Here is a 26,119-nt window from a genome sequence, read left to right on the forward strand (position 1 = left end):
CGAGGTGAAGGCTGCGGTTAACTGCCTGGCCAACCCGCATCTCTAGGCCTCCCACACCTACCTACCTCTCTCTGGGCTTCTATTTCTACACCAAAAAAAGTATATTTTTTGCTAATTTGACAAAAAATATAGGTACAATTTTGAGTATGCTATGCATATGTTGGGGCAGGGAGTATGTAGGAAATCTCTACACCTTCTCAGTTTTTCTGTGAACCTAAAACTGATCTAAAAAATAAAGTATATATTTCTCCAGGCTGGTGTGGCTCAGTGGTTGAGCGTTGACACATGAACCAAGAAATCACCAGTTTGATTCCCAGGCAGAGTACATGCCCTGGTTGCAGGCTCAATCCTCAGTGGGGCACATGCAGGAGGCAGCCAATTGATGTTTCTCTCTCATCAATGTTTCTACCTCTCTATCCCTCTCCCTTCCTCTCTCTCTCTCTCTCTCCCTCTCTCTCTCTCTCTCTCAAAAAAAAAAAAAAATATATATATATATAATAAAGTATATATTTTAAAAATATATAAAATATTAGAATGCGGGCTTCTTTCGGTATGAAGATCAGCTCTTCCAAACAAGAGGTTTTTTTGAAACCCTAGAGATAAATCTGCATATATAAGAAGCCAGATCCCTAGACTTTGTTTGTCTTTGTCCACCTTGGCCAGTAGGTGGCACCCTTCTCATACAAAATTTTTTAACAGTCCACGGAGTAAAATGGATCCTACTTTCTATTTCCTTTTTGCTACAGCTACTGTTACATCATTGCAACAGGGACATTCCCTTTCCAAAAACTTTCTCGGGGAGGGAAAAATCCTTTCATATGAGAGTTTCCCTAAAGCCTAGAACTTTCACTCAACTTTTGCTTTCAATTGGTGGCTTTGTACTCTGAAGGAAAAATTGACAGCCGGAAACCTTAATGAAAAAGGAAGCAGCAGCATGAACGGGCAGTTGCAGTGTAATGAGGAGTGAATAAAGGAAACACACTGGGGATTTCTACTTGGCGTGAAAGGGAAAGATATGGGAGTGAAGGAGTGGGATCCAGAAAGCAGAGGGGAAGGGGAAATTGTGCCGGGTATCAGAACTATTAAATGAATACTGTATATAGATATGGGTATGATAACAGACAAGAGAGGTCCTCCTCTCCCCCAGTTGCTAGTGGGGGTGGATTTCTTTCGATCTCCCAAGAAAAAGAGACTCACACAGGAGGATGTGATATTGTAGAAAGCTGCATTTCCATGGCATTACACCCCTGAGTTTCCAAAGTTCCATTTCCCTTTGCCCAGTCATGGAAGTGTAGCTAGGGTTTCAATAGGACTAGAATCAGTCTATGTCCAGAGTTTCCTTTCCATGTTAGAGCAGAATCCAATCCAGCATCCGGCTCGCATAATCTGTGTGCCCCGCTGTAGTCCATCAGTCCATGGCATGCGGGGTCCACACGGCCACATGGCTATGGAGGAAGCAGGGGAAATGCAAGGAAGCCAAGGGCACAAGAGCAACAAGAGAGAGAACTCCTAGAAGTTGTGTTTTCCCAAATATTTGCATGCTTGCAGTGGCCACACTCATTTTGGCCAATGATCTGTCCCCCGGAGTGACTGACACACAAGTACCTTCCCTAGGTCACCCCAACTTTACTGGACATGCATCTGTCTTCCCTTCGTTGGATCCCTTTCCCCAGTGTTATGCAGGGAATCGGCCAGTGGCTCCCTGGGGAGTGCAAAGTTGCAGCTTCCTGGTGAAACTGCGCAAATGACAAGCCTATAATATCTGACCTTCCCTTTGCTTCTGTCCTATTATTAATAACTAGCTGACCACAGTGGTATTACTCTCTCCCTTCAAGAACTTAAGCCTTGTAATCTTACAAGGAGATAAATGGGTGAATATCTCCATCTTCTTGTAATTGCTTTCTGCTGTCACGGGGCATAGTCCTGCCTATCCCAAGGCTCAGAGATTCTTCCTGTCTGACTGAGGAAGGAGGAGCAAACGGGAAGGGGAGTCTTCATGCAGGGAAGAGGGATTCTGCAAAGTCCGGGTCAGCCTGGTGTCCCCGGGAGGTGACATAAGCAATGTCCAGAGGATGACGCGTTCGACAAGCTGGCATTCTTGTTGTACTCTAGAAGTAATAAGCTTGAAAAGAAGATTAAAAGGCATCATTCAAAAGTGAGCAGGCTTATGGCAACTAAAGATCTGGTGAGATGTAAACCCATGTGATAAAGGGAAGTACTAACTTACAGTGTTCCGGGTGATTTTGGAGGAGCAGCTTCCCCGGAGGCCGGTGTGGCACACCTGTCTGAAGCCCTTCTGTCCATCGTACTAAAGTTAAGAGAAATATTCTAAGATTTCCCCCATGAGAAACTGTGAGCCTTTTCTGTCTGAACCATTTAGACAGAAAAGGGAAAGCAGTTTCAAGCGAAGCCAATAGACTGTCCATATTTTATTGGCTCAATTATAGTTCCAAATTGTTGAGTTTCACTTTAGGACACAGTGATGCAGCTGGCTTCTAAAGTGAGGCTTATATTGTGTGAGTAAGCAATCAGGTAAATAAGGACATAGGCACACGTTTTATGAAAACAGAAGAAAACAAAACACATAGCAAGTTATAAACCATTTGAGAAGACTTCCAGATGTAAGGCTTTCGTTGGAATGGCATCCAGCAATGACAACCTGATGGATTATCTGTAGTTGGAACATCTCTGGTGATGTCATCAGGTCTGAGTTCTGTGTGGCGTGCAGACATAGCCTTAAAAACAAAACTTTGAAGACAGTTCATTGTAGTGGAGTCCAATATCCACAATTGGGTTTTGTGGTTTTTATTAGCATATAATTTTGCTCCCCGAGATTACTCTCATTTTTAGAAAGCCTGCAATAAGTCCAGTTTTAGTTTGGTCTTATTATTTGCATAAACATAAGAAGACTAGTAACTGATCAAATAGATCACACAGCCCTGGACAGCGTGGCTCAGTGATTAGAGCAAGTATCAGGTGAAAAGGTTTTCAGTCCCATTGTCTTAACAATGAACGGCCACCAGGGGACCTCGCCCTGGGACGGAGCCGATAACCAGCATCCCTCCTCCTCCCCAGCGCACAGCCACAGCGTGGAGGGGCGCTTTGGCTGGGGAACTGGCAGGGGGGTGGCAGGAGGCAGAACTCTGGGTCTGCGAGCCACAGCAGCTCCAGTTCCCCCTTAGTGCCATGCACCCACGAAATCCAAGCCTACTGAGGCAGGTGCACTGTCAGGGCAGAAGCAGAGGAGACAGGAGGCAAGGGAAGAAAGAGTCTGGGGGTTCCTTGGCTGGGAACCCGGTACCCGTACCAGGTGGCTGTGAGCCTCATTTTAAGTCCTCATCTAGGGGCACGGGCTTGCTGGTCTCTCCCAGGGCTCAAGCAAGCTGGGGGCACTGGAGTTTTGGGTACCAGCAATGAATCTTAAGGCAGCAGTGAGTGTGTGCTGGCTCCCCATGTTCTGCGCTATTCTGGCACCCAATTTCATATTACCCTGCAGGGACTCCTAGCCCTGGGGCCCAGCCGGCAAAGAGTGTTTAATGTTCTATATTAACTTAAATAAACAGTAATTTATCCAATTACATATTCAAATAAAAATTTATATACTTCAAAATACTACCGATATAATTTAAAATCATTCAAAACTACTAAATATTTTTGACATTTTTAATTATTTTCTTAACATTTACTTTTGGGTACTTAACTTTTAATTTGCCTTCATATCAGAAAATAATTTTTAACTTCACCAGCCATTAGATATTCATCTAGATATTGTCAACAGTTTTTCTGTTTAGCATTGGACAATGAGAAGACAATTTAGACAAAATCATCAATTTGAATCTTTTGTATTTTGAATTAAATCTAACTTCCCAAAGGACTTCTAGTGGTTTCAATCCAAGCCTAGGCTTTTCAAACAAAAGGAAACAGCTTTAATCTAAATGTATAACTGCATAAACATTATCATGTAAGTAGTTAATTTTCAACTCTGACCCTGAGCTCTTCTTTACTCTTTTTATTTTGCATAGGAAGCCAAGTTGCCTCAGCTTTCTAGATTCCTACTCTTTAAATCAGTGGTTCTCAACCTTCCTAATGCCGCGACCCTTTAATACAGTTCCTCATGTTGTGGTGACCCCCAATTTCATTGTTACAAATTGAACATAATTAAAGCATAGTGATTAATCACAAAAACAATATGTGTTTTCCGATGGCCTTAGGGTCGTTCGACCCCCAAAGGGGTCGCGACCCACAGGTTGAGAACCACTGCTTTAAATGGTAGGTGCTAGTATCTGAATGTTAGTGTCCTCCCAAATTATTTTTTAAAATCCTATGCCTGGAGTGATGTAGGTGGGACCTTCGGAAGGTGCTTAAGTTGTGAGGGCCCAGACCTCATAAAGGGGATTACTGCCCATATAAAAAAAAAAAGGCTCCCGAGGGTCCCTCCTGCCTTCTAGCTAGTGAGAATACAACAAGAAGTCTGCGATCCAGAAGGCCCTCTGACCATGCTGAAGCCATGATCTTAAATCTGTTATTAATAAGCTACCCACTTTGTGGTATTTTGTTATCAAAACCTGAACTAGACTAAAGCAGTAGGTATGAAGACATCTTCAGCAAATCAGCTCATTAGAAACTGGACTCTGTCTTATTTGCTTTGTTATTTGCATATTTGAGGACTCAAGGATAATGTCCACGTCTACCTTGAGTGGAAGAATGACGGAGCCCTTTCATATAGACAGGGAACACAGAAACTAGAGCAGGGCCTAAGGGCAAGAAAGGCTAAAAATATATATTCAATTTTGGACATGTTCAGTGGAGGTATTCTAGGGAAGCCAGTAGAAATATGGGTCTCATGTTTGGAGACATGATTCTGACTAAGGACGTACATATGCCAGTCATAACCATGGAAATGACATTTGGAACAATTTGGGAGGTCGAGACTATGTGCAGAGAGGATGAAGTGTGGCACCTAGCTTAGAACTGTGAGGAACACCAACAGTCCCTAAAATGAAAGGGGATGGTTAACAAAGGAGAGGAGGGTCAGGAAAGCAGGCGATGGTGGCATAGAAGCCAGATGAAGGTCAGACTTTAAATGGAGGATGTGGTCAATGTCAGATGCTTCTGAAATGTCTGCCACACCCAGCTGACAGTGATCTCTGACCTGTTAGATGTTGCTTATTGTAAACCTTGGCTGAGCAGTTTCAGGTCCCTTCTAGAGCCTCTGGATTTCGGACCTCTGGCTTCCAGAACTGCGGACACTCCTCTGCAACATTACTGCTCCCTGCTCACCAGGAAGCAATCACAGGAACCGGGTAGGGACTCACTCGTTCTGAGGCCTCTCGGGTAGATCCTGCCTGCTCAAAGCCAACATCACTGGTGCATGGGGAGCTCAGAGCTGAGAATGTTCTGGTCTGTGGAGAATTTCATCATCACAGTTTAGAATCTAAATCACAAGAAACTCAAGACTTACTTCCCTGCTTCTCCCTGATCCCTGGAGAGGCCTTTGCCACTGGACAAAGCCCAAGGCAGCTGGGTGCCCTGGGATGTGCAGGAGGTGACCCCTGAGCAAGGGAGAATGGCTCCACGAAGCTTCACCCCACTTCATTATCATTTTATTTTTTATCTGATCCCAAAGGTTTCACTTTGCTTTCTCCCACCTCCCTAATGTATCACCAATGGATTTCATGTAACCCACTTTGATTGTAATGTATAAAACAAGATGCAAAACAGCCATTCTCCTTTATCTCAATCTATTGAGATTTTACTTCCCGGCATTTATCGACAGTTTGACTCAAACTCACAAAAATTCTTCTTACCATGGTCTAAGTGAGAAAGTGAAGATTATTCAAAAAGTGGTGATGGAACATAGATAACAACTTGAAAACATACAGTAAGCTCCCAGGTGATGCTGATGGTCAAGGGCAGGGGTGGGCAAACTTTTTGACTCGGGGGCCACAATGGGTTCCTAAACTGGACCGGAGGGCCGGAACAAAAGCATGGATGGAGTGTTTGTGTGAACTAATATAAATTCAAAGTAAACATCATTACATAAAAGGGTACCGTATTTTTTTTTTTTTTAGTTTTATTCATTTCAAACGGGCCGGATCCGGCCCGCGGGCCGTAGTTTGCCCACGGCTGGTCTAGGGACCACATTTTGATTTTAAGCAGAATTTTTGCTCTAGTGCAGTCACTGTTCTCAGCCTTAGCTGCACATTGGAATCACCTGGAATGTTTTTAGTCTTATTCCCCAAAGGTTCTGATTGACTTGGTGTGGGGTATGACCCAGGCATGATTGATTTTAAAAATTTCTAATATGTAGTCAGGGTTGAGAATCATTATTGTAAATTTAGTCTTCCAAATGCTTTTTGATTGCTTTATCCTCTCTTATGCCCATTACATGTACCTTTTTTTTTTTTCATTGCCTAGAGAATATAGGTCAGACTCGTTAGGATGGCTTACAAGGTCCTTTACAATCTCATTACATTCATTCATTCTTTCCAAAAAACCTACTGATGATGATGGTTGCACAACAATGTGAATGTATATAATGCCACTGAAATTTCCAATTAAACATGGTTAAAATGATAAATGTTGTTATGTATACTTTACCACAATAAAAAAATTGAGCACCTTAAAAAAAATACATTAAATTTTATATCAGAAGTCTAGTAGAGTCATATCCATAACAACAAAATACTAGGATAATTATACCACCTCATCACGGGAAAAAATTAAGAGAGCATTTTTAAAATGACAAAAGAAAAACTAATCTCACTACATTACAAAAATAAGGTGTATGTTAATACATATACTAAAAAATGATGGGGAAATATTTGCTGTAAATAAATATTAATATTCTTATTAAAATAAAGATTTTAATAAAAATTACTCTTCATTTCAACCAGAAAGAAAAACTACTAAACAGAACACAAGCAGTTAATGCCACTTTAGCATGTTAAGAATTGGCACTGCCAAAGCAATAGGATAAAGGGCAAGGAATGTGACATCAGTGCTATGTAAAAAAACAGGAAAATTATCTCCAAAAGGTCAAAATGCAAAGAAAAAGCAATTTTGATCTCAAAAATTAACTGAATGGCCCTGCCTTTGTAAAACTGTAATACTGTTAGGGATAGAAATACAATATTGGGGACTAGCTATAATTTTAAGAAATATTAATCATGCTTTGTTAACCATGATTTTTCTGCTCTGATTAGAAAAAGCACATCCTAACCTGGTTGAGAGTTGTACGCTCTGGAACATGGGAGCTAATATTGAAATGCGGCCCATCCTCCTTTTCTGAGAACTGCCCAGATTAACAACCTTGTTGCTGAGACAATTTGGTCCCAGAGGCACCCACCCTCTGTGACCTCCCCAACCCCCATTGCCTGTAACCTGTAACCACTATATCTTGCCTACTTTCCCATGTAATCTTTGTCCCTCTACCCAATATAAGTAGCTGATTTGTGGGGAGGGGAGAGCATTATTGGAATAAACACTTATATATGACTCAACTCTGTCTCTGTTTAATTGGCTCAAGTAGTGACAGATAGGCCAGACCCATTGGTTGTTCGGTTACAATACTGAGGAAAAAAATCAATGCAAACAAATGCCAGTTAAATTATATTTATTATATAAAGAGATCACATAACTTGATATGAAAAACAAGGCAACCTCAATAGGTACTACAAAGGCAAAGGACAAGAACATCTGATCAAAGGAAACAAAAATTTAACCTCATTAATAATCAAGGAAATAATTGGGATGCCATTTCTTGCTTATTCTATGCACAAGGCTAATTTCTATGCACAGCCATTTCTACATTTTCTATTTTCTAAATATACTCAAATGTGTTATTTTTAGTAATAAAAAACTGAGTCATTAAAAAAAAAAACATAGAAGTATGAAAACTTCTGCCAATGCAGAAATCATGAAAAGCATTGAAATGAATCAATACTTTAATGGGCAGTGAAGTTCAGATCCCTGGAAGCCAATTCCTTTTGTCTTGGTTCCTGAGTTTTATTATGGTATTGTCAATAATAAGAAGGATGTTTCTGACTTATACTATGACAATTTCCTAAGTATAGGGATATACACATACATATACGTGTATGTTAAGTGTATATATGTAAATTTTTTCTTCAGGTAGACATTCCAGGAAAGTACTTCAGAATTACTCACTACAGCCCTGGCCAGTGTGGCTCAGTTGGCTGAACGTCGTCCCATGAACTGAGAGGTCACCTGTTTGATTCCTGGTCAGGGCACAAGCCCAGGTTGTGGGCTCAATTCCCAGTAGGGGGCGTGCAGGAGGCAGCCGACCAATGCTTCTCTTTCCCTCTCCCTTCCTCTCTCTCTCTATAAAATCAATTAAAAAAATATTCTAAAAAAAGGAATTACTACAGAGGACTCCTGTGATTCCTTTTGCTGATAAGGTCCCATTAAGATCTCCCAAGGTAGTTCTCAACCAGTAGGGATGCCTTGGTATTGAAGAGCCTGGAGATCTACTTTAGTACTGCCTGCAAGAGATAGCAGTGTCCTGCGCTTTCTGTAGCTGGCTCCTTAGGGAATCTGAAGTTTGTCCTGTTCTTTAGACATAGCTAAAAGGACATTTTTCTGATCTGATGCAGAGCAGAGTTTATCTGTTGCTTACTCAGATCATGGCTTGAGGCAGATCACACAAAGCTCAGGATGCCTGGGAGGAGCAGCACCAGGGCAGCCACCCCAAATCAAATAACCTTGTTAGAATGACTAAACTGGGAGACTGAATTGAAAATCATATAGCTTTGTTCAGCATGTTTCTTTCTTTGCTTTTATAATCATAAGTTTTACTGAGCAAAAAGGTAGTAGAGCCTAAATTTACTGAGCAAAAGCAATGCTCTGGAACCTGAGCTTTGCTAAGTAATCTGTATAAAAGCAACTAACTCTAAGAAAACAATATACAAGCAGAAAAAGTAATAAGTTTCATCTGGCGGGAACAACTTAGTCAAACACTAAACTTGGTTGTCAATTCAATATGTTATAGTACTTATCTATTTCAATTCAGTCAGCATGACTATATAGACATTTATACTCTGGTACTGAATTCCCATTTGAATAGGAATAGCTGCTAGGTAGAATTTAAATTTAAAAGCAATTACTCTCTACTTGAAGTGCCAATCAATTTAAAAATGAGATATGTGCATGTATATTTATATACATATGTATGTATGTATATACATATGTATTTGTGTGCATTTTCTCTTTTTCTCACTCTCTCCAGAAATATAACTCTGACTTAGGGCTATACTGATTTTTTTTTTCAAGTTAATATTTCTGAGTTTATTATTTCTCCTGTCTGCCTAAGAAACTTCACATATTCTGAATACACCCACACAATCTAGGGAGTTGGCAGCTATGTCAAAAATTCTATGAAAAAAAGGGAAGTTGCTAATAATACTTGGTGACCTTTTCCTTATTATTTTAGGTTAGAGCTGGCAGCCACCCTTTGATGTTTTGTAATAAAAGATGAAAACTTTCAACTTTGAAGCATGATGAACATTACTATACATTTACTACAATCACCCTACAATCTGACTGACATAACACCACAAAAGGCATCTAACATTTTTTACATTATCTTTTTGTGTGTTAAAACAGCTGGCTATGTTGAATATTTTCAGAATGCATTTAAACATTTGATAAACATATTAAGCCAAACAATACAAACATCAGTTACCTTTCTCTCTAATAACTCGACCAATCACTGGAAGTTATAACTGAAGGGGAAGGATGAGATCATCCATTATGCACCACAAAGATATAACACCTTTGTCCTAGGAATGATCTGAAGGTGCTGAAAGAGGTGATTCTCTAGAAGGTGACCCAGGGTTTTCTTCAGGTGGAAAAACTGTGAGAGTACAAGCTCGAATGCCACCAAGTGACTCTGGAAGATCAAAAACTTTATGCCACTCATCCTTTTCTGGATCATATTTCTGGACAATTTCTACCATACAACGATTATTCCAAGAATATCCACCTACAACATAGATTTTATTTTCAAAGACAGCAACTCCAACATCACTTTGACCTCTTAACATAGCAGCAATCGGTGTCCACTGGTCAAGGGTTGGTGAATAGTATTCACAGCTCAGGACATCATCATAATCACTTGTTCCTCTGAAGTGATTGCCACCAATGACATAGAGCTTGTCTCCAACTGTACACATGCAATGCAGACCCCTGACTGTAGTCATTGGAGCTTTCTGCGTCCATTTGTCTGTATCTGGGTCAAAACACATGAGCTCATTTTGGAAAGTGTCATGAGTAATTCCTCCTGAAATATACATCAAGCCTCCATATACTGTTCCTGCATGGCCATAGTGGGGTTCACTCATTTTTGCAACATAGCTCCACTCATTCATTCTTGGATTGTAACATTCTACTGTGGCCAGTTCACCAGCTGCACTTCGCCCACCAACAGCATACAAATGTCCTTTGAGGGCACTCAAGTGGAAGAACGTGCGCTTTTCATTTAGTGATGCAACCTGCATCCATTTATTATACCGAGGATCAAATCTGAAAACTGTATCAACAGCAGTTTTTCCTTTTGTATCGTAATTACTTTGACCACCAACTACATAGAGAAAGTTTCCAATGACAGCAATGCCATGCTGGTAACGAGGAGCATCCATGGGGGCTAAAGACCTCCACTCCTGTGACCTTTCGTCATACATCCGCAATTCTTTACTGACAACCAGCTGCTGCCTCAAAACTCCTCCTAAGGTTACCAAGTGTGTCGAGTCGGATCGGATGGCCGTTCTATCTGACTGCATCACCGGCTGCATGTACGGCATCATTTGGTAATTGCTAGCTTCCAAGAGCAAATTCACACAGGTGTTGTCTGTTCTCATGAAATCGACTGTCTGCACGTAATTGATGAGGTCTTGGGGTGTCATGAGTGGAAATCGAATATTCTTCATTAATTTTGCAGCATAGTCCATCCGAGGATCTTCCAATCTTAGCCAGCGACAGGCAGCCTTGAACAGCTCAAGTTCAGTACAGTGCTTCAGACTATTACTGGAAAGCACAAAGGCCAGGCGTTCGAAGGGGAGTTTTAGGAACTCCCCAGTACTCAACAACGCAGTGAAATTCTTCAGGATGAAATTATTGACGTATTTGTCCACCTCGATGAGATTATAGGTGTTAGCTATTCTCCCCACTTCAACACAGTTATCCAAAGAGACTCCTGAAATAAGAAACACTTTGCAGAAGTCCAAAACAGGTAAAATCTGTAAAAAGCTGGCAGCTTCGAGGGTGTCCTGAAGGCTGTCCATATTAAGAGAAAGTTTTGCAGTGTAAATAAAGTCAATGATCTTCTTCAGACCAACCTTGTTCACGCCATGAAGCTTAATGCACATTAAGTCTTGTTCTTTCATCCCGCCGGTGAACATGGCCTTGAAATAATCGCTGGCCGACGCCATCATCGCTCGGTGCACGCGAAAGACCTCCTCCCCATCCCCGGGCACCAGCGTCACATCACAGAGCAGCCCTTCGATCCGAAGCTGATCAAAGCCTTGCAGGACCACCGCACTGTGCGTGTTGCTGGTAAAAATGCGTGTGGTTCCGGCCTTGCAAGGCTGTAAATGGGCGGAGACGCCCATGTCTCCGTTACCCAGAGACACTTTCATGGAAAAGCCTCTGGCACCAAAACGCGCGCCGAGAAAGGGGGGGGACACCGGAGCGCTTTCAAGGAAACAAAGATGTCCCCGGAGCAGGGCGGCTCGCTTTCCTGGTCAAGGGCAAGCGGTCACCGCGGCGCCCCGCAGGCAGGCCAGCCGGTCACCCCCCGTAAAGCTGCGGCGCAGCAGGACCGCCACGGGCCGGGCGCCTCAACGCTGACTGTTATGCGGCTGATTCATCACCCGAAGGCGGTGAGGGAACCCGGTTCACCTGGTCCGGCGGCCCGCGCGGTGGCTCCTCCGGCAGTTCCGCTCCGGGCGAAGGGGAGGCGCCGCCACGTCAGGCCGCTCCCGGCTCCCTCGGCGGTGAGGCCGGGCACCTCCGCGAACCGCCCGGCCCGTCGCGTCCTCCGCGGTCACGAGAGCGTCGCCGCGGCTCCGGGCCAGCCTGGGAGGAAGGGCCTGGAACGCGGGCCTGGAACACCGGCCGAGCCCCAACGCCGACGCCCAGCCGCCCCTTTCCGGAAAGGCCGAGCGAGTCCCAGGATCCCTCGGGCTAGGAGCGGCCGCGGCAGCTACTGCGCCTGCCGCGGCCGCCAGACTCGGCGGAGAGCTGCGTCGGGGGGAGCGGGGAGGGAGGGGGACGCGCAGGGCGGGGGCGGGGAGGGGGCTGTGCGGGTCCGCGCGCAGGGCCTCTGGTCACTTTGTGGGACTCCAAAGGCCGGAATCGGTGCCCGCATTTATGCTGCGCCTTTGGTGTGAACGCTTAACAGCACCTGGGCGCGGCCCGCCAATGTGCGTTCTTTAAGATTTACGCATCCTGACTTCTGCTTTTTGAATAACAATGAAATGCGGCTTTTGTGTACCGGCGGTTCTCAACCTGTGGGTCGCGACCCCTAAAAATACATCCTGCATATCAGATATTTACATGACGATTCATAACAGCAGCAAAATTGCAGTTATGAAGTAGCAACGAAAATTTTATGGTTGGGGGTCACCACAACATGAGGAACTGTATTAAAGGGTCGCGGCATTAGGAAGGTTGAGAACCACTGGCTGTAAACTGAAAGGAAAGGAGGCAGACCTAGCGGGGAAGATGCTTAGAATTTTTCCTCTATAAAAGGCTTTATAATTTATATTCCACGCCATTTCATGGACATCTCAATTATAACTGTGGTTCATATTTTCAAAATTTTAATCATTTAAAATACATTTCATTTGTCTCTTAAATACCCAATTGTGACCATGCTCTATGTAAATAATAAAACCTTTTTATTTTTTGCCTCCCAGTGGAATTCCATCATCAGTAATTTTTTTCATGCTTCTCTTTTCCACTCACAAATGTTAAATGACTACACAATTGTCCAGTAATTAGACATACAATAGTTTCCTTTGCCCATTATTTATTTCTGAATACATACCTTCTTATCCTCCATTGTTTTATACAATCTGTAATAAGCATAGAATGTGGACACTTTGCCCTGTTTGGGGGTATATTCTAAAGGTAGAATACTGAATCCAGGATGAATATTTCTTTCCAAAACATCACCAGCAATGCTAGAGTATGCATTTCCCTCTATTAATATCTCCTTTACAGATATTTTATTAACTTGAATTTCTTCTTTAATTACTAGTAAATTTAAGTTTGGCATATGAATAATTGTACCGTATACTTTGACATATTCCTCCAACATTATCCACAATTTGTATTACTGTCTTAAATTCTTCTAGGTTACTTATGCATATGCAAACTAATCAGAATATAGCCATATTCTTTCTACACTCTCCCTATTTTTTAATAAAGGATAGCATCCCATACTCACTGTTCTGCACCTATCTCTTTTCACTTGGAAATCTTCCCATATTAATAGATAGAGAACTTCTCTATTTTATTTTAAACAGTTGTATTGTTTCCCACTGAGTGAGTGTGTCCTAAATTATTTAGGGAGTCCCCTACCCATGGACATTTAGCTGGTCCCAATTGCTTCCTGTTGTTTCTGGGGAGATGGCAGCAAGGTCCAGCGGCTTGGACCACTGCTGTCCTCCACCAAATCCTTCAGCGAGTTTTCAACATGTTCAACATAAGAGGTTGGTTGGAATGAAATTAGCCTGGAGAAAATCTTCACTGGACTTGGTCAGCATTTGGACGTCCTGGAGACCTGCTTGGTGTCAGAGCTGGGGATGGAAGGACTCTCCTAAGCCATGATAACTCCATACTGGACCTGAAGATGTACTTCCAAGGACTCAGTCTCTCTATGGAAATGCAAGCAGAGAGCTGCTGTACCTGGGAATTTGTGAGAGGAAGAAATCATGGTACCTTTCTCTTTTTTATCAAGCTTCCGAGAATGATTGACAGCCATGGAATCAGTTCTGTGCTCTTAATAAAACAATTATTGCCCTAGCTGTTTTGGCTCAGTGGATAGAGTGTTGGCCTGTGGACTGAAGGGTCCCAGGTTCGATTCTGGCCAAGGGCACATGCCCGGGTTGTGGGCTCGATCCCCAGTAGGGGGCGTGCAGGAGGCAGCCAAAACAATGATTCTCTCTTATCATTGATGTTTCTATCTCTCTCTCCCTCTCTGAAATCAATAAAGAAATATATATTTTAAAAAACACACAAAAAAACAATTATTACGGACCAGTGCAATTTATCATTTCAAAAGACTATTTTTTTCTGCCTTCACCATGAAATAAATTAAATTTGTCACAATCCTTATCAGTAGTGCTACTGAACCACCTCCCAAAATTGTTTTGCGTGCCCAATACACTAGTAAGCCAAACTCTGCGACACTGGCGGTTCGAGATAGAGAAAGGCTTCAATTTGGCTAAAGATAGAGGACAGGAGAGCAAGATCTTTCAAATCTTTCTTCCTCACAAACAAAAGTAGGGAGCTTTTATGTGGCTAGGGAGGTGGGGGGCAACGGGGCGGGGGGGGGGGAGAGTTTCAGAGAACCGAAGGGAAAGACTCTCTTCAATAACAGATAACATTTTGTGCAACCAGACTTCTGGGCATCCGCAGCTGGTGGCAACTTTTATTCCTTATGTAAAACAAACTCATAAATTCTCCTTGTGACCCTGAGCTATCTCCTCCTGTTTGACAAAGAAACAGGACATCAGCAACTTTATTGTGAGAATAAGGGGTGCTGTGTTGATGAACCAAGATTCTGCATAAATATTTCATAATTGTGTGTCAGATATCTTTAAAGCAAAAAGCAGAAGCTATACATCTTGTGACCATCACCATTAACTTACATTGTTTTGTGCTTAACTAGTTGTATTTTCTATTATGTCAAGCAAAGTGTACTTTTACACATTTCTCCTAGAACTTGCTTAGTAGGCGCGCCTTCAGAACATGACCAACCTTTTCTTAATCTTTGACTCTAAGCTATGTGACAACCAAAGCAATTGAAACATTTAGTTAAAGCCTACACCTATATCTCTAGACTCTATGATATAATACCTAAGCATGTTTATTGTTAACTGCCAGTTTCAGTAGTATTAAGCCACTATGAGTTAATGCATCCAGTACATAAGGGGCACCAACCCAGCGTAGATGGCCTTTTAATATACAGATCTACTTAACGATCTATTTTACTATATTTATTGTATTTCAATATTTTCTTGCATATCATGTTTACCTTTTCTTACATATCACGTAAATTTACATTAAAAGTGTTCCCCTTTATATTTTTAAATTTTCTTTATTATTTGAAGTTTTACTTTCAAAAGCTTTTTGCATGTTTATTTTTAATAAATCAATGCCAAGACTGATTTTGCAACTTCAATTGAAGGATGGAGATGCGGTTCATTCATTTCATTCAAGCTATATGTAATACTTGAATATCTAAATCACAGGTTCCATGACTACCTTCAAATTTTAAAAAAAAATGAAGAAAATGTGCCAGCCTCTCTCAGAACTATAGAAAATGTAGGCCTCAGTTGGTGAGAGAGAGAGAGAGAGAAACAAACAAATAAAAATATATAAAGTACAGACCCAAACGCCCACTTCCTAGAATGACTGGCAAAGGCTTGGCAGGACTCTGCCTTCACTGTTCAGACTTTGGATTTCTGTTACCAGACTGAAGGGGTTCGTTTGCCTGCATGCATCAAAGCCCAATAAGACACGAATAGGAGTGTGCAGCCAAGAAAGAAAGGATTTATTAACACATTAGCACCCAGCCTATTTTGTCTTCCGGACAGAAAGTATAGTGTCAGTCACCGGTGACTGACATGGGGCTTAATGTGTGAAGGAGATGGGTCCATGCCCGGAGTCACAGGTAGCTTCCTGCTCAAAGACCTGGCTCCCCGATGGCTTCCAGGGGATGGATGACATAGGAAAAAAATCATTAATCATGGTGACTAATGGAGTTTGGGCTGTGGTCTCTACTGAGTGGTTGGTATTAGGGTAGGGGTATCTAACCATTGCATCTGGTCCTGATGTCGGCCATGCAGTTGCTCTGTTCAGTTTCGTAAGGATTTGTTCTGTGGGACTGTTCTGCTCTCCTGGGTCTGGAGCTAAAACACAACTGAGGTCAAGATATTATGTTTCACTCTGTCTCAGTAGTCAGCAGACACAGAGCCTTGTTCCTAAGACTGTTGGTTGTTGAGCAGAACCTCATTGTCCTGAGGACTTAATGATTATACAACAGACAGGGAGGTGAATGAGGCAAGGGAAGTGATAGGGGGAAGGGGATGCAATAAGAATAGGACCACAGTTCTTTAATGATTATTCACCTTCCTAACTATAGGTAAGAGGCTTTCCTACAGACCCTGGGAAACTGGAGGATGTGCTGCAAGATTAAAACAGAGCTGTAAAAAGTAAGAGACGCCTTGGGGCCCGGATGAAGCCATTGCTCAAAAAAAAAAGTACATTTTGATAACAGACAAGGACAGGATTTAGTTGCTGTGCCTAGACCCTGATACCCTCAGGCAGTTTTTGCCTCAGGAATGCTGACCATTCTCAGGTCCCAGGAACTGGCCGAGCTGGGTTTTAACAGCATTGAAAATGAACTACTAATACCTTGTTATGGGACTTCAAGATCCCGGAAGGAGACACACGGACCACAGACCCTGCAGGCATTCTGCTCCTCCTCCCCCCTTGCCTGCAGTTTTCTTCCTCACCCCTATATAATCAGCCTGCTAGTAGGGCAGGTGAATTTACAAGATGACTGCTGCTCTCTCCGTTCTGCCAGCATTATTGGAATAAACAATCATATAATATGACTCATTCTTGTCTCTGCTTAATTTGGTTCAAGTAGTGACAGGCGGTCTGGACCCTTACAGTTTAGACCAGCCGTGGGCAAACTACGGCCCGTTTGAAATGAATAAAACTAAAAAAAAAAAGACCGTACCCTTTTATGTAATGATGTTTAATTTGAATTTATATTAGTTCATACAAACACTCCATCCATGCTTTTGTTCCGGCCCTCCGGTCCAGTTTAAGAACCCATTGTGGCCCTCGAGTCAAAAAGTTTGCCCACCCCTGGTTTAGACTATTGTAATCGAAAATTCCCAAAGAAACGCAGGGAAAGGAGAGATTTAGAAAAGGAGAGACCTCATTCAGGTGAAACAATTTGCAAAGAGGACAAACACAGCCTTCTGTGGAAACTGAAAATGTACTCCACAGAGGCAAAGTGGGAGACTGCCTGTTATAAAGTTCCCACCCAACTTCCCAACTAGTCCAATTTAATGCAAATGAGGTCCCCAAATTCATACAGTTCTAATTGGTCTGAATCATCCAGTTCTGGTTAGTCAGTGTCATGCATTCTGGTTGGTCATCACAGAGCAGTTCTTATTGATTGGTATAGATGCAAAAGAGGATACAATTGTGCTGTTCTGATTGGACAAGACATGCTTCAGTCCATTGGTGGAATGACAAAACCAGGGATTCCCCCTGTAGTGATTGACTCAGACTGACCCCTACGGGGAGGTAACTTGGGGCTAAATGTCTCACTTTAGCCAAGAACAATTTTCAGAGGGTTTACACAGGAGTGACGTCAGCCAGGAGTTCCATCTGCAGTTAGAGAAAGGGAGATTTGAATGGTGCATCAACATGTCTAATATAGCCCGACCAGTTTAGTTCAGTGATTGAGTGTCGATCTATGAACCAGAAGGTCACGGTTCAATTCCCAGTAAGGGTACATGCCTGGGTTTTGGGCTCCATCTCCAGTCTGCAGCGTGCAGGAGGCAGCTGAACAATGATTCTCTTTCATCATTGATGTTTCTATCTCTCCCTCTCCCGTCCTCTGAAATCAATTAAAGAAAAATTTTTTTAATGTCTAATATAAATGCCAAAGTGTTGAATTTCATTCATAGGATTAGAGGAAACAATTGAATCATGGAAATATGACTAGATGTGTGTTTGTAAACTAAATCTATTTAGCTCCATTCTTGATGCAGGCACTGCCTTGAAGAATAAAAGTAGAATCTTCTTTTGAGTTTCCCAAGGTGGTGTCTTAAGGGTTGGACAGGATGGTTCCACAGAATAATTTGTAGTATTTCTCTGCAGACATCTTTCCATCTCCAAATTTATACCAAAATAGCACCATCTAAGTCTTGTTACAGAGGTAAGGAACCTCAGGTTTTTTAGGAAGTCTAACAAGATCCTCAAGTAATTAGCCTGCATAAATATAGCCAACTGAGGAGCTGAACAGCATAAAAGGGAAGGTGATGGGAAGCACATAGGCATCAAAGACACTGGCTATGGAAATTTCCTAACAACTGTTAGGAATGACAAATTTATTTTTTGTGAGAAAATTTTTTTCCATTGATTTTTAGAGTGGAAGAGAGAGGGAGAAACATCAATGCGAGAGAGAGACATCAACTAGTTGCCTCCCATACCCACCCTGACTCCGGGATCAAACCTTGCAACCCAGGTATGTGCTCTTGACCAGGAATTGAAACAGAGATCCTTCGATGCTTGGTCAATGCTCTAACCATGAGCTCACGAGCCAGGGCTTGAATGATGAACTTTTTTAAAAAAAATATATTTTATTGATTTTTTACAGAGAGGGAGGGAGAGGGATAGAGAGTTAGAAACATCGATGAGAGAGAAACATCGATCAGCTGCCTCCTGCACACCCCCTACTGAGGATGTGTCCGCAACTAAGGTACATGCCCTTGACCGGAATCGAACCTGGAACCTTTCAGTCCGCAGGCCGATGCTCTATCCACTGAGCCAAACCGGTTACGGCTGAATGATGAACTTCTTAATGACCTTGTCGTGCACACATCAGGTGCAATTGGTGCAGCAAATAGGCCTCGGCGTATTTGGCGTGACTACTATTTCTCCTTTTCTTGGTTATCTTGGAAGCAAGGATCCAAGAGTACTATTCCTTTTTTTAAAAAATGAGTGTTTTGGGGGGTTTTGTTTGTTTGTTTCTCTCCCTCTTCCTTTTTATTCTTTTGTATGGATTTGGGCATACCCAAATTTTCAACTTGGCCCATAAGTTGCAAAAAGGCATAATAACAGCATTTTGACAAAGTATACCTAAGGACCTCGGCCCTGGGATATTTATTAGAAGCGCTTTATCTGTTGAGTGGATGGGATCATTGAACTGGGCACCTTTGTAACTGTGTGAACGGGAATGATGTAATCAGTGATTTTAATTCTGCAGCACACCAAAAAATATATATATTTTGCCAATCTGACCAAAAAAATAGGTATAATTTTGATTCACTCATACTAGCTGGCCATTGTTGGCTTCTGCCTTTTTTTTTTTTAGACTATCTAAGGCAGCGGTTCTCAACCTGTGGGTCGCGACCCCTTTGGCTGTTGAACGACCCTTTCACAGGGGTCGCCTAAGACCATCCTGCATATCAGATATTTACATTACGATTCATAACAGTAGCAACATTACAGTTGTGAAGTAGCAACGAAAATAATTTTATGGTTGGGTCACAACATGAGGAACTTTTTTAAAGGGCCAGAAGGTTGAGAACCACTGATAAGGGGGAAAAAATTCAGTGCATTTGATGAAATAGGTATTTAGTGATCTAAAAATTCTTGCAGTACATGGGTTGAAAATCACTGATGTAGATATTGGGAAGCCAATGGGTGGACTTCCATAGGCCATATTATCTATTTTCACAGCTTTCCATAAGAAGTGCCCTCTACCCATGACATTGGGACCTGGAAGCTATGTTGCTGTTGCCTATAGCTGGTAAACCAGTGTGAGCCAATCAGGAAACTAGTCTTAAGAATTTGACTCAAGAAAGCCAGAACCTTAGACTCAGGAGTCAAGTAACATTAATGGAATGTTCTGAGGTCGCTGGAGGTTAGGTGATTCTTACCTCTTATCAGGCCTTATTGCTTAACTCTGACTCAGATTCTGTGAGATAGCATAGTATTCCTGTAATACTTCCCTTGCAACACATATTGCTGCAGATGGTCACATCTTCCTAGAAGCATGTATGTATTTTTTGAGGATAAACCATGTCCTTTTAATAATAAAAATACACTTTAAAAATGTTTCAGCATAGATTTACTTATCCATTTTAAATTTCTATTACAAGCATATACTTTATGATATGCATAGTATTTTATAACTGCAGTATATATTATAAATAAAAATAAACATACTGTATCTGAGATGTGTGCTCAAGAGGAGTGAATTATCAAATACCTGTATCTCCATAATCCTCAGTACTCCGGCTTAAAGACATGGGTGGACATTCTCAGGGATTCAACATATATGTTAAAAGCTGAAAGTTTTGTTTTGGTCACAAAGAATAGCACAAGACTTATATACATACAATTTTTTGGACATGTGAAGTGTACCCAGGTTGTGTGAGATGCGTGCCCCTAGCATTGAGTAAATGTCACAATCCCCTCCCCCAAGGTGGCTGTTGGCTGTCAGGAAAAATCAAGAGCCCACAAATCACCCCTTCTAGACTCTGGGTTCACAGAGAGCCTCTGCCCTGCTCACCTAGAGACCAAAGGTCAGAGTGTCACCCGGCTCAGCCAGGCCAGCAGCACTTGCCAGGTCCCCAATGGCCCTACCCTTTTCCTTCCTGATGGCCCTGGTGATACTCACCTGCAACTCCATCTGCTCTCTGGGCTATGACAGGCTCAGACCCACAGCCTGGCTAAAAGGGAGGCCTTGATTCTTCTGGTACGAATGAAGAGAATCTTCCCCTTCTCCTGCCTGAAGTAGAGAAACGACTTTGGGTTCCCCCAGGAAGCCTTTGGCGGCACCAGTTCCAGAAGGCTTAAGCCAGCTCTGTCGTCCATGAGCTGATCCTGCAGACAGTCCATCTCTTCAGGAAAGACAGCTCGTTTGCTGCTTGAGATAAGACCCTCCGAGAACAATTCTGTGCTGGACTTTATCATCACTTGGAAGCTTGTCTGATGCAGGAGGTGGAGATGGAAGAGACTCTACTGATGCATGAGGACTCCATCCTGGCTGTGGGGAAATACTTCCAGAGCATTATTGTCTATCAGCAAGAGAAGAAACACATACTTGTGCTTGGGAGACTATCAAGAGCAGAAACCATGAGATCCTGGTCTTTATCAGCAAACTTGGAGGAAAGATTAAGGAGTAAGGAATGACACCTGGTTCAACACAGAAATGATTCTCACTAACTGACAATATTACACTTCCTCCTGTTCTCTCATGTCGAATTCCCTTTTGTTTCTGCTGTAATCATGACATGAATGAAATCAATTTGTTAAATGTTTTCAGGAATATTAAGCCATATCATGTTCAACTTTACAGGCATTAGTGGCTTAGAGGCCCATGTGGATGTATTTATTTAAATATTCAATTATTTTGCCCAGCTATAGTGGCTCAGTGGTTGAGCACTGACCTATGAACCAGGATGTTATACTTCAATTCCTAGTCAGGGAACGTGCCTGGGTTGTGGGCTCATGCCCAGTGGAGCACATGCAGGAGGCAGCCAATCAATGATTCTCTCTCATCATTGATGTTTCCAGCTCTCCCTCCCTGAAATCAGTCAATCAATCAATCAATCAATCAATATTCAATTATTTTTATTTATTTATAAGATTTAAATTGTTTTTGTTTATATAATATCAGGTACAGGCATCTTTATATTGTGTTATTATAATAAAATATGTTCTTTATATTTAGTCAATTTATGTATTTTTGCATATATTAAATGTTTGCCAAAGTAAACTTCTTATTCTAAAAAGAAACACCAAACCAGATTGTGCAACTTGATTAAAGAGTGGATGGCACAATTCATTTGCCCATCATATTACATTAAAATTATAAGTATGGACTTTCTCTAAGCCAGGTTCTGCATTGCCCTCATGATATACAGGTGAACATGACAAATACAGTACAGTTCATGCTCTCTTATATCTTTGATTTTTGTGGAGAAAGAAATTTAACACAATAATCAAAATTAGTATCAGGTATATAAATGCTATAAAAACAAATGAATTCTCTCACCAGCCGCTAGAGTGAAGAATGCCAGGAAATACAATATAGACCAGTAGATATGCTCTACAATTGACTGGTAGACATCTAAGTGCAAATGTCCATTGTCAGTAGGATATGTATTTGCCATTTATAAGAAATGCCATGGGTAGAGGTCCCTGTGTGGCAATTGTAAGCCAGGAACATAAGTGGTCATGTGGGGAGACAGTGTAGAGTGAGAAAGAGCCTTAAACTTGATTGTGAGGCCCTTCAGTCTTTAATGGGAAGGGAGAGAAGAGCTACAAAGGAAACAGAGGTAGAGGGCCATTCATTAGAAAAACAACAAGAGAGAAAAGTGACAAGAGTGTATTTAAGAAAAAAAAATGTGCTCTGAAGAACATCAGTGCATTTATGGAAAGTGTGGATTGAAACTACCCACTACATCATGAAGTTGTGACTTCCTTAATGGTAATTTCTCATGTCTTAGTAATACTGCTTTGTATATGTGAGCTGCTCAGTTTTTGTTCATTTGTTAGGCACGAATAGGTAACTAATTCTATCCTTCATTGAAATATCTAATGACTACTGATAATATGATTCTAGGAATGATGGGCTTTATTAATTAAGTTCTTTAACTACAACAGCTTTGTAACACATTCCTCCTTCTAGTAGAGCTAGACATGATAAGGATTTCTTCATATGATGTGTTGGTAATTTTTCTGAATGTCATGAATATCACAAGTGCATGAGAATCTCAAGTTACCCAAAATATTATGGACATTAAGACCGAAAGTGGGCTCTGGCCTGTGTGGCTCAGTTGGTTGGGATCATCCTGTGCACCAAGAGATTGCAAGTTGGATTCCTGGTTGAGGCACATGCCCGGGTGTTGTGCTGGATCCCCAGTAGAGGGCATGTTTCTCTCATTGATATTTCTTTCTCTCTCCATCTCCCTGAAATTAAAAAAAAAAAAATTTTAAAAAAGAAAGTGGAAAACTGGACAATGCAATCTCTTTCTCAATACTTATGGTAAATATGGTCAAAATCAGCTAAAAATATAAAATACACAATGGAAATCCACAGCGCAAGAGAAAGTTGTGTATAATTCAGAAGTATAAACAGATTTAACAAAAATTTTTTTTCAGAAAACTCACAAAAAAGTATAACCCATAACTCACCATAAAGAATTTTTTGGAGAGAACCCAGATGGCAGCATACGTAAACACCAGTACTTGCCACCTCCCACAACCACATCAAAATCACAACTAAAATGCAGAACCATCATTCAGAACCCCCTGAAATCTGGCTGAATGGAAAGTCCTACAACTAGAGAAGTAAAGAAGTACACGGAGACTGGTAGGAGGAGTGAAAGCACGAACAGGCAGGTCAAACACCCACATGTGGCATGTTTTCAATCGGGAGGGATATCTTGGCTGCGGAGGCCTCCTTTGAGAAGCAAGGGGTCCCAGCACTACACCAGACCCCCAGCCCAGGGTTCCAGAGCTGGGAAGAGATTAACCAAAGATCTTATATACATACTAGTGGCCCAGTGCATGGATCTGGGCACATGGAAAGGAAATTAGGAAGTGTTAGAAGGTGGCTGGCAGGGCGGGGCGGGACTGGGCAAGACGGGCTGGACACCCCCTGGAGCCAACCTCCTGCAGTCCCTAGGCTGCTGGCCACACCTGGGGCAGTGCTGCAGCTTAAAGGTCCTCTGCAGTGAGCGGGATCCCTCCAGCAGGTGGGGTCCCTCAGCCTGGCCTGTGGGGATCAGGCCAAAACCAGCAGTCAGACATCCCCCGAGGGGTCCCAGAGTGCAAGGGGGCACTCTGCAAAGTTGCTGTCATACAGGGTGTGAAACGCGACTGCAAGTGTGCAGTAAACCAGATTTAGGGCTGAGAGTGCCCCAGCAACAACATAACCCGAAGGTGGAATCGTCTCGGCCCCGCGTGAGGCATTGGGCTCCCTCCTCTCTGGTTCCAGGTGTGTCACCTGAGAACTGCCGCTGCCAAGTCACCACAGCTCAGCAGATCCTGTGTTGAGCATCTGCCCCTTGGTGGTCAGTGCGTGTCATACCTACCAGATGGTAGGACAGTCAGGTGGTCACCTAGCCTTTTATATATATAGATATGCATTATCTATGAACACAGATAATAGCATGGTGAAGGCCTGGGGTGGGGTTAATGGGGATTGAAAGGGAGTCAACCGTAATACTCTCAACAATAAAGATTATTTTTTAAAAAAGAATTTTTTGTTGAAATTCCATTCTACTTGAACATTTGTGTGATGTTGAGCAAGCCACTTTCTTTCTAAAGGTCAGTTTTCCCAGAAATCAACTGTTATCAGAAAGGGGATCTGGCCCTGAGCAGGTCTGCCTAGGGCCAGCCAACAGTGTGAGGCTTCTTGACCTTTTGCAGGAAAAATTTTACAACAGGAGTCCCGGTGAATTTTAAAGCTGGGAGGAGTGAAACAAGGAAGGGCTGGGGAAATGAGCCTGGCTGGGCTGCTTTGGCTCACTAAGAAGTCAGAGAAAAGGTGGCCTTGAGGGTTGCCTGGGATGAGGTGCCGCTGCCCATTGCTGTCCTGGTTGCAAGCTTTGTGGGGTCCCTTAAAGTTTAGGAGTTGCATGTCTGTGGGGGAAGACGCAGAGAAAGGGAACAGCAGGAGCTGCTCCCCAGAGGAAGAGCAAGTGTGAGGTCCTTTATCTTGAGGGTTTTTATCTTTCTCTTGGAAACAGGAATCTTAGGGGAGCACTCAGGGGAGGGTTTCAGCAGAATATTCATCAGTTTTCTAGGTGCTGCGCCTTCAGGGCTGTGGTATCCACTGACTGGTCAGTGTCAGGGCAGGGGGTCATTAGTCATTGTAGCTGGTCCTGGTGTTTTGCTGCTTTTCTGGGTCTGGAGCTGAACTATAACCCAGGCCTATATGTTATCTAGGGAGGTGACCTTCTGAATCTGTGGTAAATTCCTCTGCCAGTTTGTTCAGCTGTCTCTCTCAGTTTCCCTGTTCCAATGGTCCTGGCTTACTGGCCTCAGTGGCCTGTAGTAATAACTAAGAAAGGGGAATAAATGCCTGGATAAAGGAGAGAGAGAAGAACATGAGGCTTAATGATTCTGGCCCCTGGCACCCGCCTTCCTTCCCTCCCTCCCAGCATTCCAGAACACATGCCCACAACACACTAGTGTCCTTCCTCTCCAGGTAGAAATCCCCACAGCACCCTTGTCATCCGCTCTCGTGACCTCTCCACCCAATCACACAACTGCTTCCTGGTCCCTGTGGTTGCAGCTGCAAGGTTTCCCTAAAGAGCAGAACGTCACAAGTTGAAAGCGACAGTAGACTAACATTTCAAGGTTTTGCAGAAACATCTGCAAGAGGCTTTCATCGGTGTCCATTGAATATGATGTAAGTGTACCTGTAGCTAAACAGAAACAGAAAGCAAGATCCATGGTGTCCAAGGGAAAATGATACTCCTCATGGGGAAGACAGCCCCCTGGTGGCCAACTGTGACAAAGGCAGCCTCCAAGAGGAGGGCAGGCTTCTGGGAATTGGAAGGACCAGGGTTAATCCACTGCCAGCAAAAAAACTTGTTTCAATTGTCAGAAAATTCTACTCTTCAAAATGATTTAAAAGGAATGTTCTCTACTTTTCCTTAGAACTTAAAGTCAATCAGTTCTATGGACACAGACCACACTGGTGATGTCATACAGAACAATATGGCAATCCATTGGCATCTGAAGTGGAACTTGGAATCTGTTACCACCCGACCCTCCCTGCGCAGTGCTCTCATGCCACGGCCACTGTGGTTCATAAGTCCCATGTCCACTACTATCCTGGTCATCTGTTAACGGGCCTTTCCACACAAGCCGTTATCTCCAGCTCCTTAAGGTTTTGACCTTGGATTCGTGGTACCTTCCAAATAATTCATTGCTCCACATTGATACTGCATTATAGTGATATGAAAAGGTTTAATGCAAAGCGGGACATTGAGAAGTTTAAATGAGCCATTTCAAAGATCTTAGAACAATGGTTAGACCACAGTTAGCATGCAATAAAATTTTATCATTTACTGTAAAATATCAATATAATTATTATTGAACA

At 42.5% G+C, this 26,119-nt stretch overlaps 1 protein-coding gene and 1 pseudogene across 2 annotated transcripts; one reads left to right on the plus strand and one right to left on the minus strand.

Moving 5' to 3' along the window:
* Nucleotides 1-1,240: 1,240 nt before the first annotated feature.
* On the minus strand, nt 1,241-12,197 carry KLHL9 (kelch like family member 9). Of its 2 annotated transcripts, XM_023761864.1 has the most exons (5): nt 9,704-12,197; nt 5,153-5,402; nt 2,601-2,748; nt 2,228-2,308; nt 1,241-2,122 (listed from the first exon to the last, which is right to left on the minus strand). In XM_023761864.1, exon 1 carries the CDS (start codon nt 11,652-11,654, stop codon nt 9,801-9,803), a length of 1,854 nt encoding a protein of 617 aa, XP_023617632.1. In that variant the 5' UTR covers nt 11,655-12,197; the 3' UTR covers nt 1,241-2,122; nt 2,228-2,308; nt 2,601-2,748; nt 5,153-5,402; nt 9,704-9,800. The 2 variants fall into 2 exon arrangements, with proteins under 2 accessions (XP_023617632.1, XP_006098172.1); XM_006098110.3 differs by lacking the exons at nt 1,241-2,122; nt 2,228-2,308 and having other exon boundaries at nt 2,538-2,748.
* Nucleotides 12,198-19,510: 7,313 nt separating this feature from the next.
* Nucleotides 19,511-21,523, plus strand: LOC102438135 (annotated as a pseudogene).
* Nucleotides 21,524-26,119: the final 4,596 nt, after the last annotated feature.

The sequence above is a fragment of the Myotis lucifugus genome, unplaced genomic scaffold (assembly GCF_000147115.1).
Source record: "Myotis lucifugus unplaced genomic scaffold, Myoluc2.0 scaffold_221, whole genome shotgun sequence".
In the NCBI taxonomy this organism is placed as follows: Eukaryota; Metazoa; Chordata; class Mammalia; order Chiroptera; family Vespertilionidae; genus Myotis; species Myotis lucifugus.

Excerpts from the sequence above, each read along its gene's own strand:
- KLHL9 (XM_023761864.1), bottom strand. The coding sequence starts at position 11,654 with ATGAAAGTGTCTCTGGGTAACGGAGACATGGGCGTCTCCGCCCATTTA.